A 22,554-nucleotide genomic window follows, 5' to 3' on the forward strand; every position below is an offset into this window, starting at 1 on the left:
ATGAAATAATCTGAATGTGCTGGAGAGCTGCTTGGAAAAATATTAGACCTGATTCTTATTTATACTAAGGTCCCTTTCCTCTAACCTGATACTGAAAATGACCTTGTAATGTCTATAAAAATAATTTGTTTTCTTTTATAGGCACTTGCACTTCCCAAGTACTGTTATTGTTTATTAGGCCATAAATTCCTGGAAGTTTATTTGCAAATCAGTGTTATTTTTTTAATATTTATCCTTTTAAGTAAGTGTACTAATTGTTTCTACTTGGTTATTTTTATAGTTCTGTTGTGCTCGTTTATGCCATCCCTAGTAGTATTATAAGTGATCATCTGTGCATTCCTTTTGATAATAATAGCAGATTCAGAAGGATACTGGATTCTTACATTAAACATAGTAGTGCCAGACAACCTGTACCCTGAATAAAGAAGAATAAAAGGATTGGACGTAGGTCACACGGATATAAATCTCCATGTGAGTTTAGTTAGACCTTAAAACAGGGCATGTACACTTCAGGGTCACTTGAGATACGTTCATTCTTTTATTCTTGATTCTCATTTCACCTTCTGTTGTTTTTTTCTCTGAACTCCTTCCAGTCCACAGGCTTTGATAAGAAAGGCCCCTCAAGGGTGGATGTAGGGTTTCAAGAATGTTTTGCCAGTTGTTTATGGCTGTTCCTTTACCATATTTTGTCAGCTCATATTTTCTGAAGTGCAATTATTGCATGGGAAATAACAAGACTTACATTGTTCTGACTAAAGACAGAGACATAACTCATTCAATATATAACATCACCAAACTGAGTTAAGCTTGAGTGTTCAGACACTTCAAAAAACAGCTGCAGTAAGAATCAAAGATAAGAGACAGCAATACAAGTATTTTATAAGACAACGAGAAGTTTAATTGATTTAATAAAACCCACAATAAAGCAACACATTTCTGCTTTTTTCTTCAATTAAACAAATGTGTAGTAAATTATTACAATAAAAAACTCCAAATACAATACATGTCTACTGTACTTTAACTTCTAATTACAGAAACTGTAAACCCAAATTTAATTAAAACCTCTTTGAATATTAGTATGTGCAAAATACCTATTGTTTGTGGTTATTTTTTTCCAGTAAGTTTGTAAGGATGGGACGCATGTTTTTCATGAATTGTGATATGGCTTAATGATAGTGTTTGCATTGAGGCATTCATTAACTTTCCAAGTACAGTGCTAGTGCACCTCCGAGCTGTATGTGCTCCCAAGCGTTCCCATTTCTTGCCAGAACAGATACAACCATAATCAGATGTTATGTGCACTTTGTCCAAATTAATACTGTGCTGTCAGTACTCACCTCTAAAAATTCATCGTGTGACCCCTACATCAAAAAAAGGGGAGGAAAGCAGCCAAGATTGTTACCACCAATTGCAGGTATAAATCAGCCTGATGAATATGTGAAACCCTAGCAGTTTCAAACAGACAATAGCTTAACTATTCACAGCTGAATATCACAATATCCATTACTTTGCAAAAATTTTCCTTTCTGATCCACATACAGAACTACTGTTGATGTCAGTAAAAGTTCCTATCATAGAATCATAGGATACCAGGTTGGAAGGGACCTCAAGGATCACCTCGTCCAACCTTTCTTGGCAAAAGCACGGTCTAGACAAGATGGCCCAGCACCCTGTCCAGTTGAATCTTAAAAAATATTCAAAGCCGCGTTCTTACCATCTTATGAACTTTGCACGTCATATTCTTGTTGCCCTCAGCTTCTTCAATGGAAATGGCTTCAGAAGCAGGTGTGAATCGGAGCTTGGAGGTGTATGATAGCTTAGTGCCAGGTTTTATTATCCTGTGTACATTCAAGGTACAGTGATTCCACCATGAGGTTAAGCAATTCAGTTTTGTGGACTTTGAGAATGAATAAATGCTTCTTAAATTGCCTCATCCCTCTCTAAATAAGAAAAGGCATTTCTGCCTCTGTAGGTTGTTACGATGTTATTGTCCAACACCATTAGGTAACTGAGATTGTTTGGATTTTGTTTTATTCATAAAGCAAAGTATTGAGGGGCTGCTATTGCAGTGGCATTCCTGTCAGGACACTGCCATACTGTGCTCAAGGCAAAAACTAAAAGGTGAGAGACCTGTGACTGAAGGAATAGAACGTATCTAAAACTTCTGCTCCCCGCTTTCCTTTAAGAAGATGCATGTATTTTGCATGTCTGTAGATTGTGTTTGAGAGTATCTCCACATCAAGCATAGTTTCTGCCACTTGATTTTTCTTTTAAAACAAAACAATAATGGAAAATGATCAATTACAGGACATTTATTAATTAGAATGCATGCAAATCAACTGGCCTTTTAATGTGAATCAAATGTTGGTTTAGACATTCAAGATTATTATTAAAAATTCATCTTACAAGTCAAAACTTTGTAAAATAAATAACCTGTTTCTAACGTATAAACCCTATTCTAAAATACATTAAAGATAACCGATCACTTAAAACACCTCAGGTCGGTCCAGCGTTGGGTCTCTAGTTAAATACCAGAAGTCTGGGCAAGCATCTTCCTGTCTGGATCTCTGAATGCCCAGATTAAAGCTAACTTTCTGGTCTGGGTACAATAAATGCTGTATTCTGCAGTGCCTCCAAAGAGACAGTTTTCAAAATAATTAAATGACCACTGTATGCATTATAGTTTAAGATACTGTATGAAAATTACTATTGCAAAAATACTGTATACTGAGTTCAGGGATCATGGCATATTATGGAACCCTGGTATGATCAGTATTAGAGACTTTAATTGAAATACTGAATACTTGATGCTCCATTTGCAGTGCAGGTACTTTGTGGTACATAGTTATTAAAGGACAATATTGGACTGTAATTTGTGAGGTATCTGCAGAGCCATGTTGCAGTTTGTAAACAATCTGAAAACAGTTCTGTCTCAAAATCATAAAAAATCGAATAAACCAGTACAAGGGAGAGAGTGAAATATATGTTCTGTAGGGCAACCGCTGCACTTCTTGCAGCACCAGTTCTCCCTGCTGCATGTTACATGGTACAAATCCACATATTAATGGTTTCCACTTGATCATTTTCATTTTGCATTTATTGCTCTCAGTCTTTGACTACAAGATAAAGAATAAGGCAGCAGTTCCCAAAACATATGAAATTAGGCACTGGAATTCTGACAACTTGCACAGGTTTTGCTCCTTTCCTGTTTGTAAGTCTGAAGCTGCACAGAGCACTTGTACATTCCAAAGGTGTTCAGCAGCAGGTGTCGGGCCTTGGACTGAACTTCCTCCCATTTAGATGAACTACCAGGAACTGGAAAATTGGGAAAATAATTAATAGAATTCGTTCCTCAAGAAACCTGGGCAATCCAGCTGTTCTTAAATTTATCACAGTGTTCCCAACTAGAATAATCTTTATTCACACTCATTTATTAATTTAATATTGTTCTGTGGTCACTATGCACTCTCTATATATTACTTTTACATCTTTAGGTCTATATCCTCTAACTAGAATCACATCTTGATAGAATTGTATGTGTTAGACCCAGCGCTCCCCTCCCTCCCCCAAAATTGAGCATTCTTACTAAGAATTAATATTCATGGTACTGTTTAGATGTCTAAATCAGCATGTATTTTGGCAAAACATACTTATTTTTCAAATGTTAGATTGTTCCACATTAGAACTTCACCCTGTCTTTCCCTGAACAAAATAAGGGAAATTATGAGGAGATTTTTTTTTCCCTACCCAAAGAATCTGTATTAGATGGTTTAGTACGAATATATTTCTTTGCAAAATTTTCATTTACGCTGTGTCTTTCTGGGCCAATGAGTTCTGTACCTCACTGTATAAAACCATACATAGTAGATTTTTTTTTTTTCACAGAATGGTAGTTCCTAGTTCAACTTAAATAATACTAAGAGGAAGTGCTGGGGTTTTTTTCTACACTTAGATTTAATTTAAAATTATGCTATATAGCAGCTTACCTAGTTGCAAGTGGACTATGGCAGCTGTTTTTCCTGCAGTGAGAGACCAAACATTTAAATCTTCTATAGAATAAACATCTTCAATTTTCATCAAGTCTTCCTTAATGCGATCCACATTTAAATGCTTTGGAACTCCTGTGATACCAAACAAGAGGTAAAATGAATTCTGTCTTCTGCAAACTCTCAGTGGCCTTTAAAATGTCATGACAGATCTCAATGTCAACAGAGTTTATAATTTGTGCTGTTGGAAATTATTAGTAACTTCCAAGTTATCAATAGAGAAGAATATGCAGATTCGCATGTTAAGTCCAGTATGATACAGAAGTTGTACAGAAATTGCAGCATTGTCTCAAATGTAATTTATCCTGTCTAGAATCTGGTCTCTGGCAATAGCCTGTATTAGATCTTTTGGAGCAATGTACTTGTGCAGACAGCTTTACTGCAGCTCCTGACCCCTGATAACTGCTTAGAACAGACTCTAAGTCAGAATCTGAAAAAACAAAAACCACAACTAGGGCCTGTTTCCTGAAATTTCTCTCTTCAGGTTAACTAGTATAATTTTCAAATGCTCATAGTAATCCATCTGCAGTGGTTAAATATATATTGCTTCTGTCTTACAGCATGGCATCTTTGCAAATCAGTGATTGCACTGACCAAGCCCTTTTGGATGTAGTATTTTCAGCAGCTACAGCACTTCTGTACCTTCCCTACTCCACCCTCTAGCTGTACAAAGGACAGAATCAAAATTTTAGATGATCAACACGGGCACGAGCACAAAAACACTGAATAAACTCTGTTTCTGAATAGTCTTGTTTCTATCATAGCTTTTTACCGCTTAACTTCCAGTTCTATGGGGTTTGATTATATATACTATGAGGACTTCAGCCACTTGCTTCTCACATTTCTTCAGCATTTTTGAATGACTCCTCTCTGAACCTGATGCCTTACTGTCTTTTAAATTGCATTAGTTCTCTCTTGAAAGTTCAGTGTCTAGAATTGTCTCTCATTAAACAAGCTTTTCCTTCTAGTGAAGACTACCAAAAAATTACTTAGCTGTTAAATAACTAGCTAACTGCCTGGTACTATTTCTACAGCTTTCTTTTTCCCAGGAAACATGGATTTAATTTTTTATTTCTTGCATCATGCTATTAATAGACTTCCATGCTGCCTTATAGATCTATATTAAAAGCTAGAATCTCATTGCTTGTATTAGATAATCATTTAAGTTTTTAAATTTAGCATTCCTAGTATAATGATGAAACTGAGGTTAATATTGAAAGCTGATACAGCTCCAAGGACTCTGTTGTAGCAGTAGTCTCCAACATAAATGGGAGTCCATTCTCTGGATATCCTGAATTTGAGTTAGAAATATTCCCTAGCATACATACAGCCCACCTATCATCACTTTTAATAACGCCATTGATGCAGAGATAGGTATCCCAGTTGTCATAACAATGCAAATAACTACAACTCAAACATCTGGAATCGGACACATCATTAGCTTGTCTTATCTGTTTTCTTCAGCTAAATCTTAGCTATTGGTTTGGAGCTAATTGAGGTTGCTTAAGCAAATTTCCCCATTTTTGCCTTTTTGATGAACTTCCATTTTGTTGGATATTTTTTTCCTCTTAAACTAGAGCAAAAGCACTTGACATTGAAGATTTCTAGGTCCTTGATTTAGTCTTGTAACATAATAAAAGTGAAGTCAATAACAGCTCACATGAGACAGCTAGGACCGTGCAGCTAAAACATAGGATTTTTCTCCCATCCCTAATGTTTTCACTTTCATAAGGTAAAAGTACTAGATCAAGCAGTAAGAGTTGGCATGTGAGTTATAATAAGGCAAAGAATGTTGCTGGCATCTTTAAGTCACCATATGAGATAACATTCTTCAGCTTATGTTCAGCTTTTTCTTCCTTTTTTTCTTCCTTTCTTTTTTTTTTCTTCCTTTTTACACCGCTCATTACTTGTAGCTTTGCCTATGGTCACACAAGTAACACCACAGCGCTTGTGGAAAAGGGGAAGACAGGACAGCTGTGAACCACTTGTCCAGCCATTGGGCCTCAGCTTGCATCCTCCTTTTATACGTGTTCACATTCACTTCACCTTACAAGTACTTAATGTGAAAAATGTAGAATTGAGTCTGGGCAAACTTCACTGAGTTTAGCGATAGCCGCTGCAGACACAGAAGGAAGAGCTGTACATTTCAGTGCAGAGGTCAAAGGCCTCTAAAAACCGCTGCAACTTAGCTGAGCCGTCAAGAACCAACAGACCACAGCAGCAGCAGGACAAACAGGTCTCCAGACACAATCCACTTTGTTAGAGATGGTGATTATGTCCAAAAAGTGCCAACACTCACTGGTGTTTGGCATGTAAAGTACTGCAGACTGTGCACAGATCTTACCTTCCATAATAATAACTCCTGTGTCACACAGAATTCGAACTGTTGTCAAAACCACCAGTATGGAAAATACATATGTACATATAGGATCAGCAATCTTGTACTCTGGCTGCAAGGGAAGTTCCAAAATGTTAAAGGATGTATGAAAATGAGCTCACTTATAAAAATGTGAGTCAGAAAATGCAGTTACTTCTAGCTCCAACTTTCATTCATATTTATTTTCTTTGGAATACTTACAAAATACATAAGAGAGATAGTATTTGCTTATTTTGCATGAATGTATGAAGCTTATAATAGAATGTCACAAAGTGGGTTTTTTTAATAACTTATAAAACCCAGTCCATTTTAAATTTAATCACTGGAGTCAAAATTTTTAAAAAAATCCCAGTCTGCCTCAAAGACCACCCATTCCTTACCTTAAAGCGTATGATGTATGCAGCTACGAGCACCCCGATACTCTGTACCAGGTCCCCAAGGGCATGGACAAACGCTGCTCTCACGGCAAGGCTGCTGTGCCCATGGCCCCCGCTCTGGGCTGTGTTAGGAGAGTTCGACTGAGGTACGCGAGAGTGAGCGTGGGAATGGGAGTGGGAGTGAAGGTGGCCAGATTGATTCAGCAAAAAACCCATTCTGAAAGTGAAAGAAGAAAAACACTCCAAGAAACAGGCTTTAGAGTTCGGTGAGTGGGTTTTTTTGTTGTTGTTGCTTCTCTTTCTTTCATTTTAAACCAAAGAATTGAAAAAGTAATACTCAGTATCATTTCATGTCTTAATTATGAAAATGAAGAGGTCCAGCAAAATTACACTGCATGAGAAAGTTACAGGGCATGAATGAATTAGCAGCTTATTCAGAAATACATTTATGAATTTTAATGGAGAGAAAGGGAGATCTTACATTAAGTTAACTGCAACACCAACAGCTGCTGTAATCAGCATGATATCGCCATTTATTTCATAGTCCATATGGATAGTTCTCTGAACAGCTTCATACAAGAGGAATGCCATAAGGATATAGACCAGCAATACACTAATGATGGCTGACAATACTTCTGCAAACAGAAAGGAAACAACATTACAAAAGTGAGTCTCGGATCTATTTCTATTTCCAAATTAGAATGTGGACAGAGCCTTAATTATTGCAACTATTTTATGCATATTATAACCCTAATGCACAACTAACAAGTTGCGTGGTAAATAAAACTCTTAAAATAGGATTAACAAATGGAGTTTGTTCTAATCAACTCCTTCACACTTCACTGTCTGTATATCCCTCAAATTCTGTTTTCTCTGAAAACTTCTGCACAAGCGATGACTGTGACTTCTCAGGCAAAAGTTCTGGGTTGTCTGAAGAAGTTGCAAACAAAGGCCCTGTCCAGAGGAGAGGAAAATAGGTGATCTCAAACAGCACTGGCCCACCTAAAAAGAAGAGAGCTTGATTTCAAGTGTCCGCAATATCAACCTGGATTTAGAAATTAGTTTTATATTTCCTTATGTATTTAAGGAACTGAACAGTACAAACTTGTCAGACATATTACTCCTAAGCTTCTTGATATATGTGTATATACATGTTATTTATTGCAGATTTCAGCTACAAAGGATTGCTTAATGTAAGTTTCTGTATTGCTGTTTTAACATTATCTAATGTTTACCAAATATTCATTTCACAAAAGTAAGAGTGTCATGACCAACACTTTGGTGTAGGACTTATTTCATCAGCAGGGACTTTTCAAAAGGACACATACATCTATATAAAGAGAAAACCAGAAAGTTAATAAAAACTCCTAATATTTCATTGTCATGCACCTTCTGCTGCCATTTAAATCTGTGGAGAGTGGTTACAGCTCTCTACAAGGTTCCTGCTGTTCTGATGTGAGGTAAAGAGCCCTGAATATTTTATGAGTCTGGACCTTAGTGCTGTCTGCCTCAGTACCCAAGTCATGAAATTGGGCTGGTAATAGCGTACAGAAGCCTGAGGAGGGTGGAGTCCATGTTACAGTTTTAAGGTCCTACTGTAAAGAATATAGGTATTTCCAAATGGGTCACTAGATTCCTTTTAACATAAACGTACTTTTACTCTAGCTTCATATTCTGAACATTATTTCCCTGTTGCAGCTGAAACTGAAAAAAAAAAAAGGCAAGATACTTTACAGAGAAAACACTGGCCCACTTAAAAATCTGTCTCAGTTATAAGCAAGTTAATACAGGGCTTTACACAAAGCACCGGGAAGACCTTAATACTCGCTCCATTGTATTGCATGTAAATCTGCAGCCAGGCCTGAGTAATCTGTAGTCATTATGTGTAATGCTCATTACTGTCACTTGCCAGATGGATCACTGGGATTTTAGCCTTCCTGTGTGAATTCAAAGATCTGAGTTGGAATTAATTTACTTGGAACTATAATGGTTGTTCTTCCCCCTTGTTCCACACATTGCCCTGATTTATTCCCCCATAAGGGCAAAATTCTGCTCTTGGCTGTACCACAGCGCTAAGAATCCTGACCTGAGAATTGCCTCACTTCTCCCTCTGCTCTGAATCTGTCAGTGTGTAGTAAAACTTGGGTTACCGCAGAAGGTGTCACTTTTAACACAGAACTGCCTTCATTTTATTTATTGAATATCACGATAAAAACCACTTGATCCATACACTGAATTTTTAACACCATTATGGGAGAAGAGACTCACACCAACGCATTCAGCTGTTGGGTGGCATGTCAATGCCTGGACGAGTATCAGCATTTCCAGACGCTAATAAGGCTCTGAAAGGCAACTGTCACAATCTCAGATTATTTCAGAGCAACATGAAAATCCTGGAAATATCCATGCAAGGGGCAGTGTTCTTTACAAAGCAGGCAGATTGTTCAAGGCAACTGCCTGGAAAAAAAACAAAAAAAACCCACCAAAAAAACCCACAAACAAACAAAACCAACAACAAAAACCAAAAACAACAAAAAAAACCCCACCACCATTGCTTAGAAGGTTTTCCAGAATGCTTTTCAAAAAAATTTGTGAAGCCATAGCACATTAGCATTTACCAGAGAAATAACTTATTGTGGGTTTAGTCTATAACTGTGTTTCCTGCAACAGAAACCAGTGTTTTCCTTGCAGTTTCTTTCACAGAGTCATTGTCCTGTCAGCATTGTAGATTTGTGCTGAGATCTTTCACTTTTCGTGAAATGAACTATGCACTGTCTCAGTGGACTGACTGATTCTGTCATTACTAATGTTGTCTCTGCAGCAATGGAAAAACGCCAGGTTCCATATCTATGCTTAGATCTGCCCTGTGTCTTGCTGAGAAGGAGGTATCTCCACTTGGTGGTGAAACAGAACTATTTTTGGCTTCAAGAATATAATCTTTTTTTGACATGGCTGCAATTTCCATTATTTTCTCTTCACTTTTCTAACCCATTCCTGAATCTGTCAGCTTCCTTTTCACCACTGAAAATGGAATAAAAGTGAAGATGGAGCATACACATTATGTATTCAAGGAGAATTCAAATAAATGAAAACTAGTGCTAAGTTCCTTCTGGAATCTGACTAGAAAACTAATACGTCTGTTGTCTTTACAGTGCCGTGTTTATGAGAATGAGTTTAAAAATTCATCATTCTGCAAACAAAAGTGATAATGAGCACCAGAAACATTGTTCATTAGAATGTTTTCATGCTTACTGTATATATAGATTATCGTAAAATTTAATGCAAAGCAGGTCAGTGATGAGAGGGTTCTTGCACATATTCCCAGATTTAAACAAATGCTCCACATTTTTGCTGTAACAGATGCTCAATCTGCACCCTATTTTTAACATTCATGTTTAAAGATCTCCCCCATGAAATTCAAGCTATTGTTGAGCTCATATTATTTGCTGACAAGCTTCTTACATATAGGATATTTGGAAAAATGTATTACAGCGAGGATATGCCCTAGAAGAAGCTTTGTTCCATTGCCAGCAATCACGAATGTGTGAAACTGGGCCCTCAGGCCACGGCATTCAGACTGGGTGCCTAAAATCAGGCAAATAAATTTCACAAATGTGACTTTAAAAAAACCCCTGTGTACAGTAATTTTGAACCATTCCCTCTTCTATGCTTGCAGAGCCCAGGTCAAGGTTTGGAGGTCCTTTCCAGGGCCCTCTCCTCACTGCAGCCCCAGAAACTCTCCCCCCACTCCCAGGCTCTAGTTCTTCCTCCTTCCACAGCGAGAGCTGCGCTGCTGCTACTCTGGCAGAACGGCTGAGGTGGAAAGGAGCCCCTGGAACTTGTGTAGTCCTGCTCAAAACAGGGTCAGCTACAGCAGCTTGCTCAGGGCCGTGTCCAGTTGGGGTTTGAGTGTTTCCAACTGCAGAGACTCCACAACCTTGTTCTAGTGATTGACCAGCTACTGGCACTGGGCAGCAGAGAAGCTGCTCCCTGTAACTTTTCCCAGGGAGAAGATGGTGGGTTATATGGACTAATTCTATGGGCCAGATCTGGCCTATGGGCCACCATTGGATCAGTATGGCCAGTACTTTTCTTGGCAGTAAAACGGGGAAGAAAAAAAAAAATACATAGAAAGTGAGGTGGCAGGAATCCTCAGAGATTTCTGTTTGCAAAATGCTACGGAGCCCTCAAATTAATTGAAAAGTCAGTGAAAATGTACAGAACTGAGTAAGATTTTAATGGTTAAGTAAGTTACTTTTATTTTTAAGATTAACTCGTTTTAAGCTAGGCTATGGCATGGTCAATATATATACTGTTTGGTTTTAGAAGAGTTACAAAGACACTAACTACTCAAAGTATTTTTAAGTAAGAGTTACAATGTGTATAAATGCTAGCAGACATCCTTCCGGGTAGTATAAGCAAATGCCAGGGGCATACCTGGCAGGTCAGGTTTCAGTATTAGGGGAGCTCCTATCACAGAATTAAAACTTCTTGAAAGAAAAGCTTGTAATGGGAAACATTAGCATTGTTAATGCTTTCTTGCTAAAGCCCCAAAGATCTTTGCTGGTGTACAGTTATGCATTCATGCATTAGTGACTAACTGATGACAAATGACTAGGAGTGATGGAGTTGTTGAATTCTGCTGCTGTTCTATCAGCCAAAATAAGAATTGCAAATAATGACTACACAAGACTTTGAAATTCCTTGAAAAATATACACTATAGAATGTACAGAGCAGAGGTGGCAAATTGTGACACTAAAAATTATTTATTTAATGAAAAATAAAGATTGAAGATTTTGGTAAAATGTCTACAAGACCTGCAGCTGTATATTACGAATTATTATATGCAGTTACCAACAACATGAAAACACCCTTTATCATTACATTTCCAAATGTGAAGTAATGAATCCTGAAAATACCCTTCCAAAGTTTAGTTCATAATTCTGTCTATACTTCTTCTTAGAAACACCTAAAATGGGCAGAGGTTAAGTAACTTACTATATTGCAAACCATGGGACACTTTGACCTCTGCTTTGTGTGGTTTGGGGAGCACAAGGGGAATACTGATTTATGCGGCTTCTGGCAGGGCAGAGCTCTCTGATAATACGCTCTACAGAACTTTTTAGTTCTGGATTAAGATGTCATTTTTCACATCGAATAGGACCTTTTGCCAGTGTCATAATTCCACTGAAGTCAATGAGATTCCATGACTCCTGGCAACAACCTGTTGTGAACAACAACTGACTGACATGTACAGCTCCTGCACCAGCAAGCTCCTCAGTGCGTCACACAGCAGTGACAGTGGTACAGCAGTGAGTGACCGAAGAACGTGTCCCCTTTTTGCTCAACAGCCTCAACTCCAAAGCACAAAGTTGTGCAGAGGCCTGACCTAATGCTACAGACTATGGATGGGCTGTGAAACACAGCTGAATATCCACCCTTCTTCCTGCTGGGGAGAGCTGCTCTCCTCTGAAACCTCTTGAAGCTTTTCAGGCCATGGCTCATTTGTAGGATGTCATATTTACAATGTCATCGTGTATACAGTTCCCCGGCCTTTCTCTGTAAGATGGAAGATGAATCAAGCATTCAGAATTGACTCTGCATCTGGTTAAGTCCCAGTTCCATAGAGATGGAGAGACTTGTCCTGCTCCCAGTGAGTGAAACTCTGACACCCAACTTTGACTTTTGGCTGAGGTTTAAAATTTTAAATTTTTTTTTTTTACTGTTTATTCTCTTGTGGTAATACAACCTATGCAGGAGATCAACAATGCTCAGTGAAATGACATTAAAGTCAGGGTGTTAAACATAAAGCAACTTTTAGGTTTGTTGCTACTTTCCTTCTGATTACCTATTCTTCTGGAATTAGGTGGTCTTTAGTTCTTGTTTAAAATACTCTGTTAATAACAAAAGCTGATATCTACATACCTAAGCGATGAAATCCAAAAGTGAACCTCTTTGTGGGAGATTTTGCAGACAGCCAGAGAGCAAGCAGGGTCAAAATAATACCGCTGAGGTCAGTTAACATATGAAGTGCATCTGTCATAATTGCTAGACTGTTAGCAACATATCCACCTGAAAATGAAGTTGGAAAAGTTAGGACGTATGGCATTAATGATTCTGGATAATAACCCTCTTGGCATAGCCTACCATTATTTATTTTCAGAACAGTGCATTGAGTGCATGAGAGCACTTGTTATAATTACTAAAGTTGGGTTTTTTTTCCATTGCAATCAAAATGCCGTACTATAATTTAAAGCTACCATAGTTACAAGTGCAGTGAAGTGTGCTTTCTATTAAGAGTAACATAGAAAGGATTCAGTCCTATTATTCTCGTGGAGACTACTTGCAACATAACGTTTGCAAGATCACGCCCAAAATGTTTTTTTAATTTTTTCTATATATATTATTGCATGTGTTTAATCAGCTGATCCTTTTATTAAACTACATTTGTTAAACATTTTGACATTAAGGAACAGGGACAGAAACCCAGTGACTCGACGGCACAGAAATTTACCCTGCCCCCTTTTTATTACATTGTCTTTTAACCTTCGTTACTCAGTCTTGGCAAGGGTGTATAAGTTCTGCTAATATATATTACAGACAATAACTTTGACTTGCGCAGCCTTTTTCTTTGTTATTTATTACTGTAATTTTTTCTTGTAATTACGAGCTCTGTTGAGACAACCTCAGATCAAAGGTTAATATCTTTGTTACAATTCAATTGCTAATGCTGCTATCGGATCGCTGGGAGATTTAAACAATGCACCTCTCTCTTAAGCAGCCCTTCTCCAAAGGGGAATCAAGAACAGGCTGCGTTGCCTTCCATATGCATGAAGGTAAGCCCATTTTCTCAGAAAAGATCACATTTTTAGTGTCAGTTCAGCTATGATTTAGTTTCTCTTTTTACCTTGAGATTGTCATTCAGCCTGTAAATTCTACTGAGCAAAGCATGCAGCTGGCATGCCATTTGACAGGCTAGAGCCTCCAACTAACATTTCAAGTGAAGGTGTTTTCATACACAATTAAAACTGCCTTAGTGAAGAGGCTGCCCATGAGGGAAGAGCAAAGGGAAATTCACAGCTGGCTGATGGCTTTCCAGACTAGCCCTAAAACGTGTGTGTGTGTGTTTGTTCACACACACCTGCAGACAGAACTACAGTCTCCTCCCCGGCCAAACCCGAGCAGCGTGGCTGATACTGTAGTATTGCTTGCTCTGGGGGTAACTACCAAATATACCACATTTCAACCAGTTCCCTTCCTCTACCCGCCCCTTCTTCAGTTGTTCATAAGTTTCTAAGTCAAATTCTTCTGAGGCTGAAGTTTTCCAAAGGCCATCACGGCTCAAAAATAATGAGTTTTTAAGATTTAGCAATTCAGCAGATTTTTTAGTAAAATCAGTTATGCCTCTCATTTCTGAATTAATTTTTGTTCTCACATAATTGAAAAAAATATGCCTTAGAAATGTGGAACTTGGCCTCTTATAGTCAACAGAGAAGAAACAACAATTTTTATCTAAGGACGTTCAACTCAGTAGTTTATGTGTATGATCATTTAAGGTATGTATGTTAATTCACATGTATTACTTTTGAGAATAACTTCAGTCTAAGATGAGTCAATCCTATTTCAGCTAGCCTCTCACTTTCAAAGACTTTACAAATAAAATTATAAAGAAGGAATTCAGGTACTGAAGCTAATCATCATGCAGCATGTGGATTAAGAAAATATAATTAAGATTTATGAAATACTGAAATAAAAGGTTCTCCATTTCCAAAAATATCGGTTCATTGCTTGGTTAAAGGTACTGCCTAAAGGCTATTTAAACATGATGGGCAACTTGGAGAAAAAAAAGACATCTATAACCTTTACAAACAGACAGCTTGATGGTTCACCACTGTTTTCAGTGACCTGTGAAGGACAGCAGTCCTCCTCAGGGGTGATCAATTAGAAATCTCTAAACATTGCTCTTCTGACAGGGTTTTGATGTTTCCAGCTAACTAGGACTTGCAGTATGTTTTTCATTTATTGATGCAAAATGGTTCCCACAAAGTGTAAGTTGTTATCTTATCTGACTTTTACAATGACTGTTCATCAAATTAAACAACAAACACTGAAGTGGGCTGGGGTAATGAGCTTGGCTGTACTTCGGAAAAAATATGCCTATCAAGATTTCACAACAAAGCTGCTGAAACAAGATTTCCTTCATGTTGATATTGGTAACAGACAGCAGAAAGATTTTTACTGAACAAATTAATTGTGTCATAGGGTCTTTTGCCTTTTTCTTAGAAACTCAAATCTGTGAAAGATCGTAGAAAGAAGTAAGTTAAAATGTCCTATGTGATTAAAGTTTCCCAAATATCTGAGCTACAGATCAGTCTAAAAAGTTCCAGAATTTGAAACCAACCAGACAGAACACAACACAGGGCTGGTGCGAAATAACCGGGTAGGGCACTGACCCAAGACTTGAGGGCTCCATTTTTAATTACTTGTTCTCCTGCTGATTTCTTGTCCTATGACAAGTCATTCAGGTCAAGATCCACGAGAGTACAGAGATAGCCAAGTCCTCTAACTGCTCTCTCTGGAAGCTGGATGCCTGAATGTTTTATGGGTCTGGCCCTTAGCACTGTCTGCCTCAGTGCCCAAATAATGAAATTAGGCTGGTAATAGTGTACAAAACCTGCGGAGGATGAGCCTCTGCTAGAGTAGTAAATGATTTGTACAAACAAATCCACTACCCTGTGCTGAGCTGAGCTTGCGGAAGTCCTTGCTCTAAGGGAAAAACAACAGATGATGTGACAGTGATGAGAGAGTATTTTTACTCTTAACATTATTTCTAGAGTTCTCCCTGCACTAGCTACAGAGAGGTCTGCAATAGTATGAATCGGATCAGAAGCCTCAACAGATACACAATTAGTGACTTCAGCATCAAGCTGCCAACAGCTCAGAAATATTATTCAGTAAAGGGCCCTTCAAATGAACTAAACTCAGCATATATCAGAACTGTGATATGAATACAATCAAATAAAATCACTGTCATCTTAAAGGATATCTACATCTGAGATACAACACTATGTTGCTTACCAAATTTACCTGAGTTCATGCTGAACCAAAATCTCAGCCAGAGAAAAAAAACAGCTGGGAGCAAATGGAGACATTCAACCAGATCCCTGGCACAGGTTTGGTGTGCAGTGCCCTATCTGTGATGAGCTGATGTATTGTGGCAGCATTATTAATGACTAACCACACACTGAGAGATGTTGAAGGACAAAAGCACTTTTTTCCATTAACTCACATTAAGGCCTCAAATAAAGCTGGTGCAGATATAGTCAGTATTCTGGTGTCTATCTGAAAAATGGACCATTTCATTTCTCCTGGGGATTTTTTTCTATGTATGTGAGACAAACTTATAATTTATACTTAAGCAATGATTTTGCTCCCTATCTATCTTGTAGAGTTTCTGTCTTAACGCCACAATTCACAACTGTCCTAGAACAAGCGATCCAAGAGCATGAACTCACTTCACACAAGCAGAGATCAGATCTTCAGTCATTATGGACCAAATCTGCATGGGTGAGGAGGGGGATGTAGGTCTCATGTTACTATACCTGAGGCATCTCTGTTATTTGCTTCCAGAAAGACTTTGACTTGATTTTTTTTTCCCCTGGTGGATTGTGGCAAATAACTCATCTGATTAGCTCTGATTTAGACTTGTGTGTTAAAATGGAAGCAATTTAAAAGCAATTAATTGTTATAGTTGCCAGAGAGACCTGGCTCAGCATACCCGCCAATGCACTGGCACTGGTTAACACTCCCCACTACTTCCAGTCAGGGGACAGGGGATGAGAGTTGAAGCAAGTGTTCTTCAGGAGGCTGAGCAGCACCAAACACTTGCACTGAATGGCACGGATGTATCCAAACGATGGTAACAGGACACTGATATTAAATTGGTAAGTGAACAGAGATTAACAGATAAATACTATCCTTTGTAAAAATGATTGGATAATGATGAAGCCATAACATTTAATAGCTCATCTATGCATCCAAGGGACCTTCAAATGTAAGTTTATTTCAAGCCTGTGCTGCCATAGGCTAGTAACTAAAGCACAGGTGTTTTGTGCAGACTGCTGTATAATGCGCAGGTTCTGTTCAACCTGAATAGCAAACGATAGCACGTCTTTATGAGGGAGCAATAAAAGCTAAACTTGAGCACCGGATTCATTCCGGCCAACAACAATCAGATGCTTATATAGGAAAAAACTTCCAGGTAAAAACCCACCATACTTCTGCCAAGTACTAACAAAGAACTTAAGCTACTTGGTATTATTCTTCCATGTTGTAATGGGAAGTGTTAAAATAGTTATTTTAGTTGACTTTGATCATAAGATTTATGTCTGGATGGAGCATCTGCTGCTCCAGAGCACAGCAGGACATCAGGAAGTTGTCAAGAGCGTGGCTGCTTCACTGGGTTGTTATTTATAGCTCAGGATTTGTCATTTCAATTGTAAATAACAGAGTGTATTGCTGTATCTGGTGAATGAGGACAAATACCCCTTAATATTAGTTTTGCTATTGTGGTAAATGTCACACTTTGAAACGCTATTTCTCTCGATGCAAACACAGGGAGATTTTATGGCACTAACTAAAAAATACTGACGATTAAGTTATTCATCTTTTATTTACATCTGTAATAAAATGTCACTTCTCCCTAGCTTATAAAACAGGAGAAATAAAAAAACATTAGACATATAACAAATGTGTATTTTATGCCATTTGGGGAGATTGATGAGATTTGGGTAAGTGAAGTTGCAAAGTCCTCTTTTCTTGCACGGCAGACACAGGTGGACTTCGCTCCTTCCCACTCTCTTGAACTTGCAGCTAATCGCTCTGCTCTCTCTAAATGACAGGTGCTTTCTCTTAGTAAATATTTAAAATCAAAGTTCGAGCAGCGTAACAGGCTCTGAGGCGCACGGGCCAGAGAGACGGCAACAAAAGCCCCCGACTCACCTATGAGCTCTCCGGTCATGAAGAGGAGGTAGAGGAGGGCAGCGAGTGTCAGCCGCTGCTTCACCTTCCTCTGCTTGGAGCGCTCCCGCCGGCTGCTGCAGCCGCTGCAGGGGTCCGGCCGGCCGGCCCGGGCGCTGCGCAGCGCGATGTCCCGATCCAGCAGGGAGTCGTCGTCGGAGGGCAGGCCCGGGGGCGCCCCGTTCACCGGCGTCTCCGGGGCCGACTCCGAGGCGTCGTCCGACACCACGACTCGCAGCTTGTTAAACCGGGGGAAGTCCTCGTCCCCCACCTCGTCCGAGAAGTCAAAGGCACTGGAGTCGTTCAGGAACAAGGGGTCCTCGTTCCTCCGCAGCAGCGACTTGATGCTGGTCCAGAGACCGAGCCCAGCCATAGCGGCGGCGCCCGGGGACCCCGCCGGGTGCGACCGACTCGCCGCGGGCGGCTCTGCTGGCGCAGCTCCTCCTTGCAGGCGGCGCCCGTCCGCTCGCCGTCCCGTCAGGGCATGTCCCCTACATCGCCCCGCCAGGCCCCGCGCAGGCCGGCCGGAACGCAACGCGGGGCTCAGCCGCGGAGCGCCCCGGCGCTACGGAGCCACACCACCGCCTCCGCCGCTCGCAGGCCCCCGCCTCCGCGCCCGGCGCCGAGCTGTGAAGCGCCGCGGACGCTGTCACTCCCCGGAGCCCCGGGCCGCCGCACTCAGCCGGCGCAGCCCCGCTCACGGCGCGGCCAGGCAGGCGGGGCCGCCTCCCTGCCGGCGCAGGGGGAGCGCCGCCGCCGCCGCCGTGCGCGTCGCATCCATCAGCGCCGCGCTCCAGGCATGGCCGCGGGCGGGGACGGCGCCTCCGCCGAAATCCTTGCGCGCTCCCGGGCCAGCCCCGCGGAGGGCGGCGGCAGCGGGCGCGAAGGGGCCGGGCCGGCGCTGCGCAGCCGCCATCCCCTGCGCGTCCGCAGACCGCCGCGGCCCCCGGCGGCACTGCGCCTGCGCTCTCCGCGCGGGCCGGCCACGGGTTCGAGCCCCGCTCTCGCCCCCCGCCGCCCCCCGCACTGACCGCGGAGGTGGGGGGGCCGGGCACGGCCGCCGAGCTGGGAGGGCGGCGGGGCCCGCTCAGCAGCGCCCGGCCTGGCGGAACCCCTGCCTGCCTCGTGGGAGCCCGACAGGCCGTTCCTGTCTTTGCGTGCGCTTGTGTTTGGTGGATAAATTTGGTGGGAGGTAGAAACTTCTAACTGTAAAAGCTGTAAAATCCAAATATGATCTGCTGATAGACAAGCAGCTGTTTTCGTGTACACTGGAAGCCTGAAGTGCATAGTTCCATGCTTTGGCTTTAAATTTTTAGCAGTCACAAGTTAGCATTGTGCAGCTTTTTTTTCTTTCCTGCGCTGTCAGGGCCCAGGTCTTTACACCTTTTCCACTAACTCCCGTCAGGGCAGTGTCAGGTTGCAGGAAGTCACATGCGCCTTTCTGAGCATTCCTTGAAAGATGTAGGGAGAAACAAACCTCAGAGGCCCTGCTGTCAGATAATACCTTCTATAACTGTGCTCTTACTAGAAGTAATTAGATTTTTGCCTTTATTAATTCTGTTGAGAGATTATTCCCCCTCCTCTCTGGTCTGATTACTAGAAATTTTCTTCTAATTTCCAGCCTACACATATTCAGGGGCAATTAGCACCCATAGCCAAATTTTGTTACTGCGTCAGTCAGTTCCGTAAATCATAAACATTTCTGGAAAAACACGCCTACCTGAGGGAAAGTACATATCCTGTTTTTTGACCTGGTTGATGGAAGTTTCCGAGTAAAGATCAGAGAACTGTGTAGAGCTGCTGGATTTTGGAGAAAGGCACTCCCTTTCTGGTCAAGGGCTGATAGCAGATACTGGCATGCATCGGGTTGTCACTTCAGAACGTGGAGTGAGCCCCTTCTTGGAACACACCCCGCAGGAGGGACTCGTGTGTGGTAAACTGGCCTTGGGTGGAGATTGGTTATTGTCGTTCTCTGTAATGATGTCCAGTAAGAAACAGTGTTATGCTTTGTCTGAGGTCCCTTGCCACTTCACAATATGGCAGTTGTCCTGAGCATGTAATCTCAAATTATTCTTTGTCAGGTGGCTAAAAAGGTGCTATCCCAGCCCTTCCACCCACCTTGTAATTCCCCCAACGGGGTTATCAGCACAATTGTTTTGGAGTCAGACGATGAACTGGGTCCTTGAAATGAGCCAGAATTAAAAAATACATATTGGAGGAGGTTGGGATATATTCGTATGTATAACTGAGACTGCTTCTGTGATCACAACTCGCATAGATATCCATATGACAGCTGAGGGGGCAGCAAACAGTGTGGGAGTCAGAATGAGCAGTCAAGGCTAAGAACCTGTTAAGCCAGCCTTGGTGCGCAGGGAAACGCTCCCAGCTGTGTTCCAGTTTAGCCATTCTTAATGCTTTTGTTCTGCTCAGGTTGATTTAACTCTATGTTTCATCAGTCTCACCACTTGTCCCAGCACAACTGGGCCAGAGCACACAGGCATGACTGGGTGGCCAGGTGGGAGCTGCCAAAACTCCTTGGAAAACTCTGTCTCAAAATGTTGAGCTTTGCATTGGAGGGTTGAGGAACAGGCTTACGCTCCATTCTGCTGCCCCTCCTTCAGGGACAGAAACTTCTAGCACTGAAGAGGAGGAGTAAGTTGTGGTGACTTAACACCCTGAACCAGCGCACTAAGTCTTGCTGGTTTGTTTTTTACTGAATAACTGAGACCAGATTTTCTGGAGTTTTGTCAAGTCAAGAACCAAGTAATGCATTGTCAAGATGAACCTCTGTTGAACGCAGCTTTTTTCTAACAGCCTGTTGCACTCCTTTATGACAGCCAAGGCTGTACTCCCTCTGTAGCCTTGTTCACTTAATTAGGACAGAGAGCTTTTAAGAAGTCAGCTGTTAATGTTAGCTTTTCATACTGTCATTCCTGAAGTCATACAGCACTTTAAAAGCTGATGGTTTAAAACATACTATTTGCTATTCTATCTTTACTTAGATTCCTTTTAAAATCGGTTACAATAAAATCCACAATGTGTGGGTGATAATGTTGCACTGAAAGTTTCTGAGCACAATTACCACAATGTAAAATGAAAAGGATGCGATGATTTGCTGTTACAGTGTCACACATGTATTGCTACAGCATCACATGGCATTTGTCTTGCCGGTAGCTTGCAATATAACATCTTTCCAGCATTTGAGCTGCAATCTTGTTGGGAGGGTAAGACCTCAGCAAGAAAGCTATAAAGTTGTGTGCAAACTTTGGACAAGCATCCTGGAGATAGACAGTAAGTGTTGAGTTGTTGTAGGATTAGGAGTAGCAAGTAAGTGCAGGAATACAACAGAGGGCTGTAGGAGAAGAGGAGAGAAAGCAAGGAAGCGTACGGTGATGTCAAACATGGATTCACAAACGTTGCTGCCTCTGGATGGGCAGTGAGCCATCAGCTAGAGAGTCCAGGTTCTGCACAGTCTCCCTTGTAGCTCTGTAGCTGTGTAGGGACTACAAATCAAATTCAGGTAATTATATAGAAATGTCCTCAGCAAGACTTCTCTTCTGATTAATTAAAGCTGGTTCATTGTATGGCTCCATGGGTTGCAGAGTGTGTTGTTGAGTGGTATCCTATTTTTACCTAACAATGGGAGTACTGATTTTGCACAGCTCCTTGAAATTAAATATTTAGACCAGCAGGTTACTGTGCTTTTGGTTAGTTTAACCAAATGTATTTGTTCCTTCTTATAAGGTTCACTTAACTTCCTTTTCAAACATATTTTTCTCCAAGAATAAAACTTTAACCAGTCCTTCAGAGGATAATGAACTTGGTAACGCACTTGGGAAACAGCTACTGTGAAACACAGAACGCTTTGTAGAGGAAAAGGAACAAGAGAGGCTTTGTATCAATCTCTTTTTTGGAGCATTTGGGTTGAAAAACAGTTAAATTGTAACTTATCTAGAAAAGCAGATACCAGTTTTATATTCCACTCCTTAGTCTATTTCTGCAGGACGTGGGAGGGTCTGGAACAGGCAAAGCAGCAGCACAAATCTGCAACTCCCACATCTCGAGTGCGACTGTTTCAGAGCGATTATCTCACTTGCTCTTACTAGAAATTCCATCTGGAAGCTGAGATGTCAGTCCCAGTGAAACTCTGAAAAAAAGTTTATTTTTTTTCCCACTGAAAGAAACTTCAAGTAAAATTGCTAACAAGTTGTAATGAGAATCTTGATTTGAGTCTGTTTGAGGACAAGTTCCTGTTGTTGCAATCTGGCTGCAGACCGGGCCTTTGATGCTTAAAAAAACCCAAACAACAAACAAACAAACAAAACCCAAACAAACAAAACCCAAACAACCAACCCCCCCAAAAAAACCAAACAAAAAAACACAAATAAAAACCAGAAAACCAAAGAAAAACAAATAAATTTTTATTCTGATGACAGTGACATAATTGTGATCAATAGCAATGGTTAATTAGAATATATATATGAAAAAAAAATAAATGAATGTGCAACAGTCTTGTTAAAACTGTCGGGTTTAAGGACGACAGATCCCCTCATTGCGCTTTTGAAAAGCACTAGTGAGACTGCCCGAGTTTAATTTTAATCCTGAAACTGTGGGGTTTCGGGGCGAGCCAGCCCCGAGCCGCCGGGCCTCCAGCGTCATCGTCCGTCATTTCCGCATCCGGCGCGGCGGCCCTTCTAGCCGGAGGCGCGCCGAGGCGACTCTATGGTGTGGCGC

General features: G+C 40.9%; 1 protein-coding gene across 2 annotated transcripts; it reads right to left on the minus strand.

Annotated features, from left to right (window-relative positions):
- Positions 1-919: 919 nt before the first annotated feature.
- SLC30A4 (solute carrier family 30 member 4) lies at positions 920-18,638 on the minus strand. 2 transcript variants are annotated; one of them, XM_065642070.1, is made up of 7 exons: positions 17,803-18,638; positions 12,727-12,873; positions 7,282-7,435; positions 6,804-7,017; positions 6,391-6,496; positions 3,987-4,121; positions 920-3,315 (listed from the first exon to the last, which is right to left on the minus strand). In XM_065642070.1, the coding sequence occupies exons 1-7, from the start codon at positions 18,191-18,193 to the stop codon at positions 3,161-3,163; spliced, it is 1,302 nt and encodes a 433-aa protein (XP_065498142.1). In that variant the 5' UTR covers positions 18,194-18,638; the 3' UTR covers positions 920-3,160. The 2 variants fall into 2 exon arrangements, with proteins under 2 accessions (XP_065498142.1, XP_065498143.1); XM_065642071.1 differs by lacking the exons at positions 920-3,315; positions 3,987-4,121; positions 6,391-6,496; positions 6,804-7,017; positions 7,282-7,435 and adding an exon at positions 7,472-7,802.
- Positions 18,639-22,554: the final 3,916 nt, after the last annotated feature.

Source organism: Caloenas nicobarica, chromosome 10 (assembly GCF_036013445.1).
Source record: "Caloenas nicobarica isolate bCalNic1 chromosome 10, bCalNic1.hap1, whole genome shotgun sequence".
NCBI classification, from domain to species: domain Eukaryota; kingdom Metazoa; phylum Chordata; class Aves; order Columbiformes; family Columbidae; genus Caloenas; species Caloenas nicobarica.